Below are 21,697 nucleotides of genomic sequence, written 5' to 3' on the forward strand. Positions count from 1 at the left end.
CGACGGGTCGTCTGCGTGGCTTTGGTTTTGCAGCTTTTATCCTTTTCTCTTCTGCCCTTCTCGTAACCTGTGCCCAGGTACGTTCCTTAAACTATATCTGTGATTAGGCCAAATAACAACAACAGCAGCAAATTGCATTTATATAGTGCCTTTCACGCCGGGAAGATGTCCCAAGGCGTCCCAAGACTTCCTCCCAAAGTGAAGGTTGCAATATCACCTGCAAATGGAAAGATGTTTTAAAACTAGGTTAAGATTGGGTTAAAATGTCAGGTTGAGGACCCAGCTGATGGTGACGAGTCCTCTCCACCTGGTCTGTAAGAAGAAGAAGAAAATAAAATGAACGTAAGTCGCTGAATTTCAAGCAGCGTCAGAGACTTCTATCGTTCTCTCCCTCATTCTCCCCGCTCTTCGGAGATATTCAGCAATTATGTTCGTTCGCACTGGAATCCCTCCGCCTCGCACTCTCTCCTCAAAACCTATCCTTTTGACTTTGAGCACGATTCGCCCACAAAATACACAGTCAATCCACTTTACAGTATATGTTCCGAAGAGCTTTGAGGCATCGCAACGATGTGAATAAGGCGCTGTATCAAATGTAACAACAACAAGATTACATTTGAATGGTGCTGTTCACGTCGGGAGGACATCCTAAGGCGCTGGATGGTTTACAGCATTTCAAACCCGAGCTTATTATATTATATTATAATGTAAGGATCATTATTATTATGAAGTCGAGCGAGTGTTACCTGACTGCAGGTGAGATCCGACTTCCATCACTTTCTCCTTCGCTGTGGAGTCCATGTCACTCTCCCAGGCTGTTATGGTGGAGTGTGACCAGCTGCTCAGAGATCGTCTGCGCCTGGTGTGGCCGCCCGTATCCTGATCACAGTCCGAAGCTCGCCGATGCCTCCCGCTGACCATTGGGCTAAGGTCTGCCAGGCGACTGAACGCTGAGTGACAACGGCCGTACGTGGCTGTGTCTCTGACCTGGACGACTCTGGACAACTTGTACTTGGAAGGCTGCGGGACTGAGGTCATGGAGGAGGGGGTGTCGCTCAGGCCAGTGCTGGGTTCAATCACTGTGAAGGAAATCAGTCAAGCAGAGCATCAGGACAATAGAGACCGACAACAAATGACAACACTGTAAATGTAAATGTAAACTGTACGGACTGAAGAGCAGTAACAAAAACTTGCACTTATATAGCACCCTTCACACAGGCTCGTCTCGGAGCTCTGTGCAGTGGAGGGGTTTTGGTCATGTTATCGGCTTGTCTGTACATGGGGTGTCTTACCGTTGATCTGGATGTTGGGGTGGCGGACACGTCTGACTCGCCAGGCAGTGGTGATAGAAGAGGTGCAGCCCATCAGAGGCCCAGGTAGGTCAGTCTCGTTCCCTCGCTCTGCCGACTCCCAGCACCTAACACACAATGTTATTAATGCTGGTGATTAGCTCCAGGCTACCTCACCCACAACACACAGACCGGCCCCGTCCAACTCAGTGCCCATTTGGCTATTCAGATGAGGCCACTCGATCAACCAACTTGCGTTGCACCTAAGAAATAGAATATTGCCCTCAGTAATCACTCGCTTCATGTGATCCGACACGTATGATTTCTGCACATTTTATAATGTAACATTATTGTTCATGTATCGTGCATACATCACACCGGCAGCACGGACTCTGCTTGGCGCACGCTTAATGATAATAATCCTTGCATTTGATGTAGCGCCTTATCACGTCCTCGAGACGTCTCAAAGCCCTTCGCGGAATAGACTGTAAAGTGAATTGACTGTATATTTTGTGGGCGAAATATTCCTGCTTGTTCCTGGTTGGCTGGATAGATCCGTGAGACATGATGGTTTCTTTCCCTTGTGTGTTGGCTGTCAGTCAGTCAGTCAGTCAGTCAGTCAGTTGCTGGTCGCGTAGTTATAATAATCATATAATAACACAGAATAATATTGACCACTTGTCAATTGGGGTCCAACAGCCCTGACGTAGACAAAGCAGAAAGTATTTCCTCAAGTGAGCAGATTCCAAGAGTTTTCACTTTGTGTTGTTGAGGTTTAAATTCCAGCTTTTTAAAATCAACGTTTGTCAGCTTCCTCCCCCCCCCCCCCCCCCCCCCCACCTCACGCCTCCTCTCCCACCTGTTCGTGTCTCTGACTCTCTCTGACTCTCCCAAGATATTTCCCTTTCCTCGGTCTGTTTCTTGTGACAGATGGAATGAATTGATCATTTACTTTGTGGCTGTTTGCGGGATGACGCCGCGAGCAAATTGGGGTGCCGCCTTCGCCTGCCGAAACACTGCTCTTTTTACGGCAAATCCTGTGGAAGCGCTTCGAGACGTCTTCGGGATGTAAAAGTCGCTGAACTAAAATGCAAGGGAAATCATCATTATATTTCTGCTTCCTCTGGCTGTCTGACTCACTAACCCTTCCCTTTCCCTCTCTGTAAAGCACTTTGATGTCCTGTGACCTATAGTTCGGGATCTTATACCCTTTCCATTCATATCCTGGATTTTTTCCTCTTCCTCTGACCGTTTTATCCCGGAATTTTCCTGTTTATCCCGGGATATCCCCCACCAGTTTCTCTCTGGCTCTTTACCCTGGGATTTTCCCTTCTGTTCATCCTGAAAATGGTCCTCTGTTTTCTCTGTTCATTCATCCCTGGATCTTCCCGTTTCTCTGCCCGTCTATTCCCGGTATTTCCCTCTTTCTGCTCGTTTAATCCCGGGAGTTTTTCTCTTTTATCCGCGTTTTCCTTTTTTTTGGGGTGTGGGAGGGGGGGGGGTTAAAAAATCCCGGAATTTCTGAGTGTCGTCTTGTTCATCCCTTTCCCCCCTCTTTATCTCTCTGTGTATCCCCGGGGATCCGCTTCCCAGATCCTGTAGTTAATTACTTCCCAATTATTTCGATTAAAAACAAAACAAAACATAAATCTGTTTCTGTAACATTACCCCACTCCTCGTCTCTGCCCCCCCCCCCTCCCCAAACCCCCCCCCAGGTCCATTTCAGGCCACAACACGTTGCAATCGACCAGAATAAAAGATCACAGCAATTTATTCATTCATTCATTCATTCATTTAATTTAATTCATTCATTCATCACACATTTCTCTCTCTCTCTCTCTCCCACCTGCCAATTCCAGATCCGCTGTTAACCTGCCCCTGAGACCCCTCCCCACAGGCAAATTCACGTCAAATCTTATTCTCTTTTAATCCCACAACCAGCCGATTTGATTGATTCCCTTACCCCCACAAAGCAGGTGATCTGCAGGTCTGCCTCCCCCACACACTTGCGTCGCTCCCACCGCTCTCAACCACAGCACCAAAATATACATGTAATCGAGAACCAGATTGCAGTTCTCTCTCTCTCTCCCCCTCTCCCCCCCCCACCTCCACCTCCTCCAACTTTGCCGCAAACTTTCTCAGTTTTAAGATTTTAAATGTTAAAACTTAATTTAAAATTAATTTAAAAATTAATGTTGGGGCTCCCAAGGACTGACCTCCCAATCCCCACCCCACACACACAGGTATTATTGACTCAAGATGTGAGTCGGGAATGGAACTCATTGACTTAAGACCTTCTGTTGATTGGCCTGGAGCCTCTATGTCGCCTGCATTTCCTCGTCGGACAATGAAGTTGGAAATGGTTAGAGAGCCAGAGTCCTTGCCAATCCTACATCTGCCCCGGCCGAGACGATACACGCTCAACGTTCCCATGCGGGGTTTGAACCCACAACCTTCCGACTCGCAGACCAGAGCGCTACCGACAGAGCGAGCCAGGCTGACGCACAAAAGCACAGGGGGATGTGATATGAAGAGCGCGGCAATCACTTGCTGTTGCTTTAACAGTTATCGACTTGAAGGGAAAGGTCTCTGGAAAAGGCAAACCCCAGGACATACCCCATTGCCAACTCATCAGTAGAGATGGCCCAAATATGAGAACCGACATTTTTCATCCAAATGACCAGACTTGACACATCGGTTGAGTGACTTTATTGCATGTGCCTATTATTGCGATTTGTACGATACATGGTACGTGCTAGTGAAGGATAAAAATGAAAAGGACAATGCTTTCTCTACTGGACAGCTGAAGAGTACACACACACACACACACACACACGCGCGCACACATCAGCGCAAAATGAAAACAGAATCCTTGTAATCCTAAATCGTGTTATGATCAAAGCATGGTTAAAAAAAAGTGAGGGGAGAGTTCGGTGGGGGCTGTTTGTACACCATCACACCCCACCCCACCCGCCCATCATCACTTTTGAGGTCAGCAACAAGTCAACCCAAACTCTACTGTTTGGGGATCGCATTGCTGTTTTCCACTGCCCACTCCGCCAATTGCAGCCCCTCATTTTTCTTCTGAGTGTCTGATATATGGAAACCCATCACCGTGTTTAAAGAATATTCAAAACTCATCCCCTGATCCCAATTGAGGCCAATCAAAGGCCCGACATGTTTTATTTGCAAGAGTTTGGTCAGAAATTCTTGTGGATAAAGGGATTTTTTTTGTGGATACAGGGATTAAGGGATATGGGGATAAGGCGAGTAGGTGGAGTTAGAATAGATCAGCTACGATCTTACTGAATGGCGGGGCAGGCTCGAGGGGCCGAATGGCCTACTCCTGCTCCTAATTCTTATGTTATAATAATCCTTGCATTTGATATAGCGCTTTTCACGTCTTCGAGACATCTCAAAGCGCTTCACAGAATATACTGCAAAGTGAATTGACTGTATATTTGTGGGCGAACGCGGCAGCCAATTGCGCACAGCAGTGTCCCACAAACAGTCGTGGATTGAAAATGACCAATTTATTATTGTTTTTGTTTTTGGAGGGATTATTATTATTATTAATTCTTATGTTCTTATAAAATCACATCCAAACTCTTGGGATTGAGAAAACACCAAACCCTCATTAGCGACTGGAGTCAGTCTCTCTTCCCTCCACAAATCAAGAACTGTAAATACAGTAAACTCCCCTGACTAATTTACAGATTGCACAATTATTTTCTTTTAAGCACTGAGGTTGCTGTTATATTTGTATTGCTGATCAGGTTTAGAGTTCAATCGATTGGATTACAGAGTCGTGCTTCATACTGTACAAGCTGAAACAACTGCTTTAGTTGAATGCCTCAAGCTTTTCTTCAAGAATCTGCGTCCGAAAAGACAACAGGAGCCAAGTGTCCAATTGGTCCCTGGCTCAAGAGCTCTTCTGAGGAAGCTTCACGGTCACCTGAATGCAAGAGAACAGATTATTTATCGATTTCTTAAAACAGAGAACTTTCCCGCTTTTTCAACAATAATAACCCTTACATTTGATACAGTGCCTAATCACGTAGCGCTTCAAATGAAGTAGTGAGTATTTTGGCCAAACATTGCAGCCAATTTGTGCACAGGAAATGCGGCCGCCACGAAGGGGGTGAAAGATGATTAGAGCAAGGTCGTCCAACTCTTGGGAACTGGATACTCCTAAAACTCCAAGTGCGTCTACAGAAATGCAAAACATCGTTGACGGTTGACAAGCCTCAACTGCCCTTTGAGCCTCGGCTGTAATAGGTAGAGCAGTCCTAGAAGGAAAAGGTGTGTTAATCAGTTCTATTTTCTCAGACTATAATAGTGCTGTTTTCAGATGAAACTGAGGGCGAGATGCCAGAGGCATGTTGCACTGTAACCTGAATGTTAATTAGTCACCAATTGCAGGATATCATAAAATCGTATGAAAACAAGCTGCCCGCATCTCTGAAATCTGAAGCCGGATGTTACTCACAGTTTTTATTTCTGTGTAAGCCTGTAATGCGTCCTCTCCAAGCTCCCGCCCAATGCCTGAAGATTTGAATCCACCAAAAGGTGCTTGAGGTACAAGCACATCATAACAATTTATCCTGCGGAAACAAACAAGAAGTCACATAATAATAATAATAATAATAATCCTTCCATTTGATATTATAGCACCTTATCACGGCTTCAAGACGTCTCAAAGCGCTTCACAGAATATACCGTAGAGTGAATTGACTGTATATTTTGTGGGCGAAACGCAGCAGCCAATTGCGCACAGCAACGTCTCACAAACAGTCGTGGGTTGAGTGACCAAATTATTACCACCCCCGGAAAGCAATCCGCCAATCGAATAACAACTGGGTTTCTACTTACTGCTGGGTAAACAGAAACTTGTGGAGTAAGGAAACTTGCCTATGTTTTCGAATAAATACTGTGCACGGCACTCTCAGCACTTGCCCGTGACACACAAATGGTTGAATATTGGAGACATAATTACTGAAGGTGAGAAATGGTCTACAGTAACAGGGACCTTACCAGACCGTCCCTGCTCGCAGTCTGTGAGACATGTAGTTTGCCTTGTTGAGGTCGTTGGTGAAGATTGCAGCTGCAAGCCCATATTTGCTGTCATTCGCTCGCTCAATCACCTCCTCCATAGTCTTAAACTTCAGGATCTGCATCACAGGCCCAAAGATCTACAGCCAAAGGCAGACAGAGGACAATGTTAGCTCTCTCCCCCACAGCACTATTCCAATAAGAGTGCAAACCACAGTAATAATAATGCGCTGTAAAATACAGAAAATCGTAGCATTTCAGCTCCATACTAGAATTATCAAATGAGATATTTACAGTGTTGCAGTCCAGAAACAGGTAATAAATAAATAATCCTTGAATTTCGTATAGTGCCTTATCACCTCGTTGAGATGTCTCTAAGCGCTTCACAGATTATATTGTAAAGTCGATTGATTGTATTCTTCTGGGCAAAGCACTCGGGACTGCACCAGTTGTCTCTCTTCTTCTCTATCTCTCTCACCTCTTCCCTGGCGATGATCATGTCATCCTTCACGTCCCCAAACACAGTGGGTTGGATGAAGTAGCCCCGGTCTGCTGCAGCCCCTCCTCCGCACAGCAGTTTGGCTCCTTCTCGTTTCCCAACGCTGATGTATCCCAGAATCTTCCCGAATTGTTCCTCGTCCACCTGGGGCAACGATCAGCCACAATCAGTTACCTCCACAACTCCAGGAGCCTGGACTCCCGAGCAAATAACCAGAGAATCTTGATCAGAATGCTATGCAACTACCGCACAAACACAAACAGGCTGCCGATGAGCGGAGCCAAGGAAAGGCCACCCTTCTTCTGCGTTACTCCGAATTGCAGCAGTGTGTTTGCTCACTCCTTCTTCCCGAAGGCATTATTTGACTCCTTTTTTGTCGAAATGGCCTGACTTCATATGTGAGCCTAGGCAATGTGTTTCATTAGAACCAAGAGAAGGTGGGTGGGAGGTGGGGGAGAAGAGAAAAGAGCCTCACAATGAAACCAGATTCTGTTCTCAGCGTCCGTGTGAACATGGGCACATCCTGCAGGAGTTATAGAACTGCAATCAAGAGAGGAAATGCTGACTGACTGTCTCTTCCAAACCTGGAAACTAAAGTTAGCAGGAAACCACGTTTGAGAGGTAACTCAGCACAGATGGGGGAATGAAACTAGGGCCTTAATGACTTGTCTGGCTGAGTTGCTCCCCCTTGCTGAGCCTCTGATTAGCTATTTTTCGGCAATTTAATCATGGCACTCTGCCCAAAAATAACGAAGGCAGTGAATATGTACGAAGGTGTAGGTTAATAAGGCCACACAAAGGCAAACCAGGCATTGGTTAGACCACACTTACCTACTGTGTGCAGTTCTGGTTCCCACATTATAGAAGGGATGCAGAGGCACTGGGGAGGGTGCAAAGGAGATTCACAAGGATGGTCCCAGAACTGAGAGGTTATATTTATCAGGAAAGGCTGAACATACTTGGACTCTTGAAAGCTTAGTTGAGGAAGGGCAGGAGGAGGCTCATGTGGAGCATAAATACCGACATAAACCAATTGAGCCGAATGGCCTGTTTCTGTGCTGTATATTCTAACGTTTTCAAATGTAACCGACAGCCAAGTCAGAATGCAAACCCTGGCAGAGATTCTCACATCAGAGACAGAGCTGCCGATTAAGGGTAAAGATTCTCTCCAACACAGCCTGGCCCCACGCACTCTACGGCTCGGAATTAATCTATACCGTGCCAACCAGAGATGAATCTCTCCCTCATAACATCTGCCCACAGAGGAGTAAAGGGCTACCAAGAGACGAGGCTAACACCTGTACCTCAAGTAGCCACTTAAACATGGTTTGTTTGAGAATCCGATAACTCAAACACAAGTTGAAAGCGCAGAAGATCAGTGTACAGATAAAAGAACATCATGTCAGGTGGATTGCTCCTTCTCTAGGTGAGCAACTAATGATAGTCCTTACGCTTGCTATAGCCCTTTATGTCGGAATGTGTCTCAAAGGACTTCACAGAATTTACAGGATATAGTGTAAAGTGTAATGACTTAGTTTTGTGGAAAAAACATAGAAATATGAAGCAAAACCAGTTACTTAATAATAATCCTTGGGTTTGATACAGCCCCTTATCATGTTGTTGAGAGATCTCAAAGCGCTTCACAGAATATATTGTAAACGGAATATTCTGATTATATTATTAATTGGATTATTAATATATTAACATATTAATTATTATTATACGATTGTAACAAAAATAATAATCAGCTCCGTCTCTGATGTGAGAATCTCTGCCAGGGTTTGCCTTCTGACTTGGCTGTCAATTCTTCATTCATTGCTTATATTAATCTTATAAATATGATAACTGATAACATTTGGTACCCGGGCACCCCTACCTGTGGGCCCTGCTCATTCTTCGGGTCAAATGGATCTCCCACTGTGCGGCGCTTGGCTCTCTCCACACTCTTCTCCACAAACTCATCGTAGATGGAGTCCTGCACATAAAGGCGAGATCCTGCACAGCAGCATTGTCCCTGGTTGAAGAACAGAGCAAAGTGCGCCTCCTCAACTGCACTGTCCACTGAGGGAGAGAGACACAAGGCAATCAGTAAGTGCAAGGACGACAGCTCATCCTTTTCGAGACGTCATTTTGCTCTGGAAGTCATCCTAATACAGAAACCCTTACATGAGTCGTATCAGTTGGGATCATACATTTAATATGTTCACCTAGCAGTAAGTAGGAACCTGGTTTTTAGTCGATTGGCGGATCGCTTTTCCGGGGGTAATATTCCCTTGAAAAATAACAAATAATAATTTGGTCACTTAATCCATGACTGTTTGTGGGACACTACTGTGGGCAACTAGCTGCCACGTTTAGCTCACAAAACACACACTCAATTCACTTTACAGTACATTCTGTGAAGCACTTTGAGACGCCTCGAAGACGTGATCACATGCTATATCAAATGCAAGAATTATTATTATTATTAATATGATTTATGCATCAAGTATGAGTTATGTCTCCCTCTAGTCCCGGCCACCATAACAAGTGAACTGTTGGAATGGGCCTTACAATCCACGTCAGAGAGGATGATATTCGGGCTCTTCCCGCCCAGCTCCAGCGTGACTTTCTTCACGTTACTTTTCCCTGCTGCCTGCTGGATCAGTTGGCCAACCTGCAAGAGACCGAGAGGGACATTTACTACAGAACTTGAGGAACAGAGGAAATCATTTTCGCTCTGGAGTGTTGCTAACAACAACTTGGCATTTATATAGCGTCCCCTCACGCAGGGTAGTGTCCCGGAGCGCTTGCTTCAGCCCACAAAATACTCAGTCACTTCACTTTACAATATATTCTGTGAAGCGCTTCGAGGCGTCTCAAAGATGTGATAAGGCGCTATATCAAATGCAAGGATTATTATTATTAGAATTATTGTCGACCGAGCCAGCCTGAAAATATTATGATGACAAACGAATAAAAAGATATACATTTCAGAACTTATTGAGATTTCCCTCCACTTAAATCTCACATTTGACAGCTCAGGCAGTGAGCGAGAGGCAAGCAACCCCTCTTCCTTGATTAATCCTCCGTGTATCCAGCTCCCCGCAAACGCAGAGAGCAGCAGACTATCCCTTTTTCCAATTTTCTTCTTGCATCAGTTATTCCGAACCAAAGATCAAACGGAGATTGCGACAGGGCTGTTATTCTATGTTGCAATGTTTTAACAATAAATTTACAGCAAACAAAGTAATTTAAGCCAGTTAAGGCACTCCAGGACACTACCCTGCGTGAAGGGCGCGATATAAATGCAAGTTGTTGTTAGTGCATCAAGTTTATACAGATTTTTTTCTATATCAAGGAACTATTCTAATCGTACAGGCGAACTCATTCCCCGACCATGTCATATTCAAGCAATGATTTCTTTCTTTTTTTTTTGTGTTCTCCACCCATTGGCAAACGCCTCTCCTCTCCTTGTCTGGCCTTCTCTTGCTCAGATATGGAACCTGGGCGCTGGTTCTCTCCAGCAACCTGTCCAAGATCAATCCATCGATTAATTAACCTGCCCTAGGCTGGTTTGGAAGCTGGTTATACGGTGGGAGTAATCAAGGAAAAGTCGCCTGCTTACTCGTTCACTACCTGAACAGGAGCTGCAACTCTCTGGCTGGTTTTACTCTCCCTGGTCCTGAGAAATTAGGGGTCAATTTATAATAATAATAATCAGCATTTGATATAGCGCCCTATCACGTCTTTGAGAAGTTCTCAAAGCGCTTCACAGAATATACTGTAAAGTGAATTGACTGTAGGTTTTGTGGACGAAATGTGGCAGCCAATTGCGCACAGCAGTGTCGTGGATTAAGTGACCAAATTATTATTACTTAGGCGACCACAAAAGCCCGGTTAAAACCGGCAACCTCACGCCCGACTGAAAGAATTTATGAAATCGACATCAACCAGTTTGTGAAAATTCCACATTCCTACCGGCCTCCTTGGTATGTAAAAAAAACACGTTTAGTTCTTTGTGTGATTAACCTATACCCATTATCTTGTTACTCCCTCTTCTCCCCTGGCACAATCCCAAAACCCACTGTTACTTCCAAACACATCAATCAACACACGTGCTCAAATCGTGCCTAGCACAGCTGCACACTATCCAGGCAACCTTGATAACGGATATTGCAGTTGCAGTCTCCCAACCAGCGTGGCTCAGTTGGTAGTGCTCTCGCCTCGGAGTCAGAAGGTTGAGGGTTCCATGTCGGGACTTGCACTCAAATCCAGGCTGACATTTCCGTTCAGTGCTCAGCGTTGCTACGCTAAAGCTGGTGTTCTTCAGAATGAGATATTGAACTGAGGGCCTAATCTGCCTCTCCTCAGGTGGATGTTAAAGATCCCATTAATCAAAGAGAAGTGAGTTTCTTCCACGGTCCTGCCCATCAATCCACCAGACAAATTGGTCATTTATCATAAAGGTGTTTGTTGGGATCTTGCTGGGCGCAAATTAGCTGCCACGTTATCCCACATAAAACAGTCACTAGACTTAACGGAGTTACTGTAAAGCTATTTGAGATATTACTGGTGCTCTAAAAAGGTCTGAAAACAAACCTCGGTGGATCCAGTGAATGCGACTTTATCAACGTCCATGTGAGAGGCAATGGCTGCCCCTGCTGAAGGCCCATAGCCGGGAATAATGTTCACAACACCTGGGGGGAATCCCGCCTGTCAATCACAAGGCAGGCGTTAGACATTCACATTAAAAACCAAACGAGTTACATTTGTATTAAGACCTTCCAAGGTGCTGGACTGTCACAATTTGCACCCGAGCTGCGGGTTGGAATCAGGGGGCAATGAAGGGTAGGGGTAGGAGGGTGCCCGAAGGCTCAGTCGAAGAGGAAGGTCTTGAGACGGGCCTTGAAGGAGGCGTTTATCTAGCGCTCTTCACATCGGAGTAGCGTCTCGGACTGCTCAACAACGACCCCAAACCAGAGAGAAAGGGGAGGTATATATACGTATAACCTCTTTACTCCCCAACATTAAACTGTGAAGGTTCCTTCGCTCACCTCCTTGATTAGATTTGCTACGTAGAGTGCCGTCAGGGGAGTCTGCTCCGCCATCTTCATCACCACCACATTGCCTGTTGCCAGGGCCGGCCCAAGTTTCCAGGCCTGCATCGACAATGGGAAATTCCACTGGGAATAATGGGAGAGGAAGAAAATTACTTTACCAAATACAACCCTCGGAAGCCATTGGAATCTGTAAATAACAATCCTATGATCCTTGCATTTGGTATGGCACCTTATCATTTGATTGTGACATCTCAAAGCACTACCCAGGGATTTTACTGTGAAGATAATTACTGTATTTTGTAGGCGAACGCAACAACCAGTTTTCACACAGCAGTGTCCCTCCCACAAACAGCAGTGAAGTGACCGACCAATTTATTTTGGGATTGTTGCCCAGGACACCTGGAGAAATTCCATTCTCTTCACGAATATTGCCGTGGGATCCTTGACATGAGAGCAAAGCCATTTCCCCAATTGTAAAATTAAAGCTTGGACTTTGATTATTTTAAAATAATTTCCTTTCAGAGTAGCTAACAATTCTGTGGTAGATTTCAAGCATTTCCAGATTTTTCTTTTCATTTCTCTTCAAGATACAACCCCGTCAAACAAAAAATCACATATTTCACCCACAAAATACACAGTCAATCACTTTACAGTATATTCTGCGAAGAGCTTTGAGACATCTCAACGACGTTATAAGGCGCAAGGATGATTATTATTATTATTATATAAGCAAGAATCAAATGAAGCATTAAAGGGCTATTGTTATAATAAAAGCTGATCAGGTTTAGTAACATTTTTTAGTTACTTAGTTTCAGGTTTAGGAATAATTTCATCTGATAATTTCCAAATTATCAGGATTATTCCTTAGCACTTACTCACCGGAATGATCTGTCCACACACACCAACTGGCTCATGTCTTGTGTAGCAGAAGAAGTTGCCATCTGCAGGGATGGTCTTTCCATGGTATTTGTCAGCCCAGCCGGCGTAATACCTGTTACACAATGCGGCAGTGGTTAAAGATAATAAATCTTTGATTTGGTACAGTGTTTTTTACATTAGCCTCTGTACGTGCAAACTGCCTACGCAAGATCTGGGTGGGGACTTGAACCCACAACCCTCCATCTCAGGGGCAACAGAAAGCTACCAAGTGAACCAATCTGACATCTTGTATTTAACCATGTAAATGAGTTAAAATGATTACTCGATCCAGTCAGACAGGAGCAAACCATTTGAGAGGTAGATACACATGGGCTTCTGCATCCCTCCATTCCACAGCTTTGTGCTTTGATAAATGCCATACAATCCATTTATTACAAATAGTAAGAGGAGTGTGAGAATTTTCAACGTGTGTGTTAAAAGTGATCCACAATTATGTTACAGCTTAAACTATTTTATCTCAAACTTAATTGAAAATGTGTCAAACCAACACCCTTCAATCAGTCATTGCCTTAAAAAAGCATTTTTGAACATTTTTTCCTTTGATATTAGGTTAATTTACCAACAACGCAAAGGGGGATTTCCTGATGTGTCAATGTTTAACATGATCGTTCAACCTATCTCTAAATAATGGAGCTTCGCCAGTCCTTGCCAAACTCCACTGGCTCCCTGTCACAGAGCGGATCGACTTCAAGATCCTCACTCTAGTGTTTAAATCCTTCCATTCCTTGGCACCCCCCCCCCATCTCTCTAACCTCCTCCCTCCCCACAGCAGTACCTGCGGCCTCTGCTCTACTGGGTCTGGTAGAGCAGAAGCCGCAGGGTCTGGCCTCCTCCGTGTCCTGGAGGAGGCTAGACCCAGTAGAGCAAACTGGAGAAAGGGAAGACCAATGTATTGTAGAATACCTGTAACATTTAATAACCATATCGAGATCCACATTGTAGGTCATTTGATAAGGTTTCCCACTGTCTAAGGTCTCCAGCGACTGAAATAAATTGAAAAAGTAATTATCGGAAAAGTGACATTACCCAATATATCAGTCAGGATTTGTACTACAGTCAATGTCCCCCACCAGTTCCCAAGCACCCTCTCCCCCATAATGATCACAAACCCAATAAGATGATGTCTCAACCACCTTATGATCTCTGGCATGGCTACATTAAACTTACTCTGTATGTTGAGAGCGAACAGAGGGATATGACCAAAGTCACTGTGAAATAATCCAGGAACTGCTTACTTGATTACTCAAACAGCTCTAGAAAGTTACAGCAGAAAGGGTTTCAACAAAACTATTCCAACATCCTGCCGGCAAGCTGCTGTGATCAGAAATACATTAAAGCTTAAAATATTCTTTTAGTTCGGTTAGGAATGCTCCTTTTGTCAGTTAGTGTCAAGCTGAGCTGTGACATTTGATTCTAAATTGGTTGTGAAGGTTACTTATGCTTGTTAGTCAGTATTGAAATAACTTGTAGAACTGGAAGCCTAATTAAATTGAGTTGAATTGTAGAATATATATCTAAGCCTGACATATCATGCAGCAGTTGGTATAACTCCACACAAAATGTTGTGGAACAATGTCAGTAACTTTTTTGGCCTTCAAGAGTTAAAGAAGTGTGTTTACCACAGCTGGAGCTCTCTTGTTCACGGTTGCTGTAACTGTCCTGCATTGTTTAATCAAAGAGTCAGCTCATGGATACCCATATCCAAGATGGATCCCAGCCTGTTTAAACAACTGTGAAGTGGGTGAGAACGTGCAGATTGGCACGGACCATCTTGGTGTTAAAAAAAATACAATTAAGGTGGTAATAGCTAAGCTATACTTTGCTCAGTCGGAGTTGGTCAGATGTGGTGTGGTGTTCGGTGTGAGTTGGTGAGAGCGAGTAAATCTTTTGCTTCCTTTGCACTGACCTTGAGGTTCTTGTATTTCAAGCAACATCGGAAGAAAGCAACAGAGAACAGACAACTGCAGCACATCTGCTGGAGATTCAACTTTTTTTGGATTCAATGCCTAGTTTCCAGTTTCAGAGGCAAGATCTTTAGCTCTTTATAATTCAACCCCCACTATTAATAGTGTTCCAGAGACAAGAGAATCGAGAAGCAAGAGCTTATGAACTTTAATGTTGTCATTACAACGACATTGCTGCGTGTCAGCATAGCAGCCAATACTGTTCATCGTAACCCTGCCTACTGTGTCTATGCTTAGTGATCAATGCAAAACGTTCTTTAAGCAATTAAGAACTTTACAATGTAAAAGACTTTGGCTCCTTTTCTTCACAGGTTCCTAATTTAAAATTTTGACTGAACAGAACTAAACTGATTTTCTTTTCTGGCCACACCTTTTGCCCCAAGCTTCAACAGAGTGCTTTACAGACTGCATCTTCGAACTCAACAACATTCTTTCACAGGTGTCTTACTGCCAAATAGCGTTTATCACGCTCAATCAGGTCAGCCAAGCGGTTCAGGAGAACTCCTCGGTGTGACGCGTCCATTGTTCTCCACGGAGATCCAAGTCGAAAGGCTTCTTTTGCTGCCTTTACGGCATTGTTCACATCGGCCTGCAGACAGATGAAATATTAAATAATAACGTAATAATAGTTCTTGCATTTGGTATAGCGCCTTATCACGTCGGAAGGAGGTTTCAAAGCACTTCACAGGAGTGACTGGCTATTTGTGGGCAAATGCAGCAGCATAATTGTGCACAGCAATGTCCCATAAACAACCATGGAGTGAGTGACCAATTTTATCGGGGGGATTGTTGGTCAGGACACAGGTAGAGAGAAACTCCCTTCCATTTTTGAATAGCACCATCGGATCTTTAACGTCCACCTGCAGAGGCAGATGGGACCTCGATTTAACAGCTCATCCGAAATATTACCGGATGAATAACATGCTTGAAAGAAGTAAAACATTATCACTTAAGTGAATAGTCTACCAAACAGAAGAGGCATTACACTGGACAAACAGAATTAAGTGCTAAAGTATCTTTAAATGCCTAACAATACCAGTAGGAACACATTTGCCTGCATTAAATTTATACAATTACACTTCAAAGCATACATGCAAAAATTACTTTTGCCCCACCATTCCACGTAGAATATCTATTTGGAGATTTTATATAAAGTATGTATGGGACAAGAGTTTTAACAAATCATCAGACAGAACGTTAGCAGTGTAAATTGTACTTGACCTCAGCTCCCTCGGCGACCTGGCAGATAATCTCCCCGGTGGAAGGGTTGATGGTAGGAAAGGTCTTCTTACTAACAGCATCGTGCCAATCGTTATCAATAAAAATCTGTAATATAAAGAAGCTGTAAGCACATAGGTGCGGCCAATTCAAAACAAAAGGGAAATCTAGTCATAGAAAATGAAGGTATGGCAGAGATACTCGATGAGTGATTTGCCTCAGATTTTACAGAAGAGAATTGTCGGGAGACACTGAGGGTAAGAAGATGTACAGCAATTAGACAGGAATAACTATAGAAAAGAAAGTTGAGCTAAAGAAATTGGGAGTCTGGGAGGAAATAGATGCTTTGACTACAATTTTTCAAATACTCTTGGAGGGTAGCTAATGAAACACTTTGGGTTTGAAGCTGGGGGAGAGGAGAGGAGAACTGATGGGTCCAATCCAGGCACTCTGTCAATAAACTGACAAGCAAATCCATACAGCAAAGTTTCTACATAAGTAAGCATGGAATGAATGATGGGAGCTTACAGCCCAGTAATAATAAGGAAACCGTGGCCACTGTCACCAGTTACCAGGAAAATCCCCTGCACAAGGTCATAAAAGCTGTGAGTAGCTCTTCAAAAGCAAAGGATGTACCAAGTTGGGATAATTAACCATGCAATACGACAATTTATATTAGATGGTGTCAGTGTCTTGCCAGTGTTCATGCTAGACAGCTGCATTATAGGAATCGGGACAGAGCTGATGTAGCCTTGCGTTCAAAGCTCTCCACGGCCTTATCAGTGAATCATTAACTGAGCTCAAGGAAAAGCAGTTAATTGCAATTCCACAATCAAATTTGGCGGAAGTCTGCAACATTATTCAATATGCCTCCAAGTAATACAAATAAAACTCACTATCTACTACATACGGTCATTGCAAAATCAATAAGCACTATCTGTGTTCGTGTAATATCTGTGCAACCATAGAGAACAGATGGCTAACAAGTTCATGCTTTCTGGTGAGGCAGCGTTTTTAAAAAAAAATTCCTTTTACCTTATGATCCTGATTAGAATATGTAAAGTTGAATGCAAAATAACATGTCAAATGTAAAACACGTACATAAAACTTTACATTTATACGATGGCTTTCATGTCAGGAGGATGTCCCAAAGCCCTCGATACTGCTGGCACTGTCAAAGAGGTAGGTCTTGAGACAGACCTTGAACCGAAGAGAGGAAGGGAGCGAGTTGGGGGGTGTCTGGGATACCCTACTGAGCGTGCCGCATAACAGTAAAATCTGTTTTGGAACCTGTTCGCAAACGAACACTTACTCAGAGGCCACTCTTTTATATTGAGGCCACTTTAGCCTCGTCCCCGAGCGGTTGTTGAACACAGGTTTGACAGTACATATCAGAGGCACACCTCAAGACCCTCCACTTTGACCATGCCTTCGGCCACCTTCCTACCCTCTCTGCCCTCCGCCCACCCTGATCCCAACTCCCACCCCGCTCCGGTCCTAATCCCTGACTGTTCAGCGCAGTGGGACGTCCTCCTTCCGACGTGAAAGGGGCTTTGCGAGAGAAATTTCGTGTTGTACGAACGATTGCACGGAAATGAATGCACTCTGTCCCTGAAAACACACACCCTGCTAACTAAGTTCCAAAGGGCTGCAGAGGGGAGAACGGCTGAGAGCCTGCACGCCGATGAGGCTTATTATTTATTGCTTACTCAGAGTCTGATGCACATTATTTTTGGATCCAGGCATCTGCTTAATCCACATTACTTCAAAACATTGCTGATGACTAACCCAGATAGCCCGGCCCCTTAGCGGGACCAGAAGGAGCAGGCCAGTCACTAAGGGCCTGGTATTTTTTCCCACTTCGCTCCCATTAACTCTGCGAGACAAAGTCTTGTAGGGGAGGGTGATCCTGGCTCCACAAGAAGCTGGAAGCTTGCCAACGTTTACAGTGATAAGCTACGCAGTTGCGCCGTTTAAAACCAGCCCCTTATTCAAGGTGTGCGAAACCGGGTGAGCTCGTCGGGTGCTCAAACAGGTTTGACTGGAGGTGGGGTTGCTTTGGAGACTTTTCTCAGGACAATCAGAGGGACTGGTTGTTGGCCAAGACACCGGGAGAGAGAAACTCTTTTCCTCTTTCCGAACAGCGCCACAGAAGCTTCGACGCACAGAAGGGACCTCGGTTTATAATAATAATAATGATCCTTGCATTTGATATAGCGCTTTTCACGTCGGGAGGACGTCCCAAAGCGCTTCACAGAACACACTGTAAAGTGAATTGACTGTATATTTGTGGGCGAACGCGGCAGCCAATTGCGCACAGCAATGTCCCACAAACAGTCGTAGATTGAAAATGACCAATTTATTATTGTTTTTTGTTTTGGAGGGATTATTAACGTCTCATCCGAAGGACGGCGCCCTCCGGCTACCCCAGCGTCAGCTTGGACGGTATCAGTCCCAGTCCCGACACGCGGTACGAACCCGCAACCTACCTACCGCCAACCTTGGCCAAAGCCCACAAAACACGCGCCAAGAACGACAAGAAGCGAGAAAAAAAGCCTTCCGACACTCGGCACCCACTTTCTGGAACTCCAACCCGCAGTCCCTCCGTCTCCCCCCCCCCTCCCTCCCTCCCTCCCTCCCTCCCTCGCCACCTTCAAGACCACACCTCAAGACCCTCCTCTTCGACCGTGCTTTCGATCTCCCCGGCTTCCCCCTCTGCCCTCCCCCACCCCGACCTTCAGCTCGGGGTCCGTAACTCTGTCCGTCCAGCGCCTTGGGACGTCCTCCCGACGCGAAAGGCGCTTTACGAGTGTAATGTTGTTGTTGTTGTTGTTGTTGGTATGAGGCGAAGCTTGACATTCCCTGTTACAGGGAGAGCTGTTACCCAACACAGTCCAAACAACAACAACAACAACAAGATTCCATTTATTGAGCACCTTTCACGTCGGGAGGCCATCTATTCACTGCAAAACAAGACACATCGTCCGCATAATTGCATAGACCCTTTTTTAAAAGAAAAGGTGCAAACTTTTCCCCCCAAATGTCGGCAAACAAGTGACAACAGCGACAACAACCAACCAACCAACCAGCGACAACAGCGACAACAACCAACCAACCAGCGACAACAGCGACAACAACCAACCAACCAGCGACAACAGCGACAACAACCAACCAACCAGTGACAACAGCGACAACAACCAACCAACCAACCAGTGACAACAGCGACAACAACCAACCAACCAGTGACAACAGCGACAACAACCAACAACCGACAACAGCGACAACAACGACAACAACCAACAAGTGACAACAGCGACAACAAACAACAAGTGACAACAACGACAACAACCAACAACAGCGACAACAACGACAACAACCAACAAGTCCTGAAGTAAAACTTTTCGGGCGCGATGCCCCCAAACACTCAAGCTGCCGCCCCCCCCCCCCACCCCTCCCCCCACCCCCTCACACACACAAAAAGAAAACCCCAAACGAGACCCGTGAGGAGAGGTTTGCGGGTGAAGTGCGGCGGTACCGCTGTCGAGACCTTGTTGTAGTGAATGTCGGGCTGGGTGTCGGGGGCTGGAAGCGCCGCCGCCGCCGAGTAGCTCCTCGCCCCGCGGGCAACCAGGCCGACGGCCCGGGGTGAACGGCCGACCAACGCGCGCAGCATCTCTCTCCCTCCTTCGACCAAAACGACTCCACGGGACGAAAAAAATAGAAAGAGGCGCCACGGCCGCCGCCGCCCCCCCCCCCCCGCCTGTCAGTCAACCTCCGGTTCCGCCAATCACAGCGCGCCCTGCTCTGTCAGTCACCGCGCTGGGACCAATGGCGGCGCGCCTTGCTCCTCGGTCTGGGCCGCGTCGGACTGGGACCAATCGCGGCGCGCCTCGCTCCTCTGTCAGTCATCGCGCTGGGACCAATGGCGGCGCGCCTCGCTCTTTCAGTCATCGCGCTGGGACCAATCGCGGCGCGCCTCGCTCTGTCAGTCATCGCGCTGGGACCAATCGCGGCGCGCCTCGCCCCTCTGTCAGTCATCGCGCTGGGACCAATGGCGGCGCGCCTCGCTCTGTCAGTCATCGCGCTGGGACCAATCGCGGCGCGCCGTGCTCCTCTGTCAGTCATCGCGCTGGGACCAATCGCGGCGCGCCTCGCTCTGTCAGTCATCGCGCTGGGACCAATCACGGCGCGCCTCGCTCTGTCAGTCAACCCGGCTCCGCCAATCAGAATCCGCCCTGCTCTGTCCGTCACCGCCTCCCTCTGCCAACTGTGTCATCGTCACCAACGCCAACAACAACGACGACGACGACGACGACGACTTGCACTTACACTGCGCCCCTCATGCAGGATAGCGCCCCAGAGCGCTCGACGGGGGCGGAGCACGACGCCGAGGCGAGGGTGGGTGGGGGTGGGGGGGTGACCCGTAGGCCCGGTCGAAGAGGAAGGTCTTCAGGTACGACCTGAAGATGGGGAGGGAGGGAGGGAGGGAAGGAGGGAAGGGGCGAGGCGGAGGGATAGAGGAAGAGCGTCCCTCGATCCCGTCAACTCCTTCCCTCTGTGCCTGCATCTTCGGTCAACTTCCCGTCCCCCATCCCACCCCCCAATCCCCACCCACCCACCCACCCACCGTCATGTCCGTGCACCCCCTCCTCCTCACTTATAACGACGACGACAACAACAACAACAACAATAATCCTTCGCGCTCGACGTCTCGAAGCGCTGCACAGAAACCCAACGCGCTCCGAAGCGAATCGACGTGTGCATTCCGCGGGCGACACGCGGCAGCCGACAGAGCGGCGTCCCCCCCCCACCCACCCCCCCCCCCCCCCCGGCGTCCCCCCCCCCCCCCCCACCCCCCGGCGTCCCCCCCCCCCCCCACCCCCCCCCCGCAAACAGTCGTGGATTTGAGCGGCCAATCATCGTTATCACTTTATTGGGTGAGGGCGGAATTCGGCTGCGCGCTGACACTCTTACCTCCGAGTCAGACAGTCGTGGAATTGAGTTCGATGTCGGGACTTTGAAGCTCGAGCGCAGTGCAGGGAGAGAATTCTACCCCTCGAGCATCTGAGATGCCCCCCAAGGCAGTGACGTCCAGTATTGGGAGAGCGCTATGTAATTTTCCCGTGTGATCTCCGAGTGTCCACCAGGCAGCAGTGCAAGACTAATTTCATTTTGTCACAGTACTACTGAAACTCTGTTGGGGGCAGAATTGGCAAACTGTTACCTGCGCTCCTCAATGTGCCCGGGGGGACACTTCTCCGGAAACTGGTACCACCGCCCTTACCTCTCTCAAGTGCCTATTCCTCCAGCGCTCCGAGACACTACCCCGGGTGAAGGGCGCTGTGTGAATGCAAGTTCTCTCTGATGAAAAACACAGCGATCCAACCGTTTCCAGCGGGACTTGGATTTAACAAAGAAAGAGCACTTATTTCTGCAGCATATTACTACATTTGGAAGGTCTCGGAGCATTTTACGGTCATTACTGAACCTTCTGACCTCGGAGAAGAGAGTGCGGCCACTGAGCCAGGCTGACACAGAGTTACACCAAAAGCAAGGATTATGATAGTTGTTATGTTGGGTATCGAGCAGCAACTTTAACCACCGAGCCTTCGAGAAAAGCTTATTTTGATAAACTGTTTACCATTAATGGGAGCAGAAGATGTTTTGGTAAACCAGCAATTGGTTTACCATCAT

At 46.5% G+C, this 21,697-nt stretch overlaps 1 protein-coding gene across 1 annotated transcript; it reads right to left on the reverse strand.

Annotated features, from left to right (window-relative positions):
* Positions 1–3,983: 3,983 nt before the first annotated feature.
* Positions 3,984–19,718, reverse strand: LOC103184053 (aldehyde dehydrogenase 2 family member). The gene is made up of 13 exons (XM_007901895.2): positions 19,551–19,718; positions 16,007–16,111; positions 15,234–15,374; positions 13,725–13,804; positions 12,762–12,873; positions 11,877–12,005; positions 11,422–11,535; positions 9,394–9,496; positions 8,717–8,901; positions 6,820–6,984; positions 6,324–6,481; positions 5,779–5,893; positions 3,984–5,244 (listed from the first exon to the last, which is right to left on the reverse strand). The coding sequence occupies exons 1-13, from the start codon at positions 19,674–19,676 to the stop codon at positions 5,212–5,214; spliced, it is 1,566 nt and encodes a 521-aa protein (XP_007900086.2). The 5' UTR covers positions 19,677–19,718; the 3' UTR covers positions 3,984–5,211.
* Positions 19,719–21,697: the final 1,979 nt, after the last annotated feature.

The sequence above is a fragment of the Callorhinchus milii genome, unplaced genomic scaffold (genome assembly GCF_018977255.1).
Source record: "Callorhinchus milii isolate IMCB2004 unplaced genomic scaffold, IMCB_Cmil_1.0 Scaffold8, whole genome shotgun sequence".
Classification (NCBI taxonomy): domain Eukaryota; kingdom Metazoa; phylum Chordata; class Chondrichthyes; order Chimaeriformes; family Callorhinchidae; genus Callorhinchus; species Callorhinchus milii.

Excerpts from the sequence above, each read along its gene's own strand:
- LOC103184053 (XM_007901895.2), bottom strand. The coding sequence starts at position 19,676 with ATGCTGCGCGCGTTGGTCGGCCGTTCACCCCGGGCCGTCGGCCTGGTT. Across the intron at positions 15,375-16,006 it reads AGGTCGCCGAGGGAGCTGAG|GCCGATGTGAACAATGCCGT; the intron begins GTCAAGTACAAT and ends ATCTGTCTGCAG. Across the intron at positions 11,536-11,876 it reads TAGCAAATCTAATCAAGGAG|GCGGGATTCCCCCCAGGTGT; the intron begins GTGAGCGAAGGA and ends TGTGATTGACAG.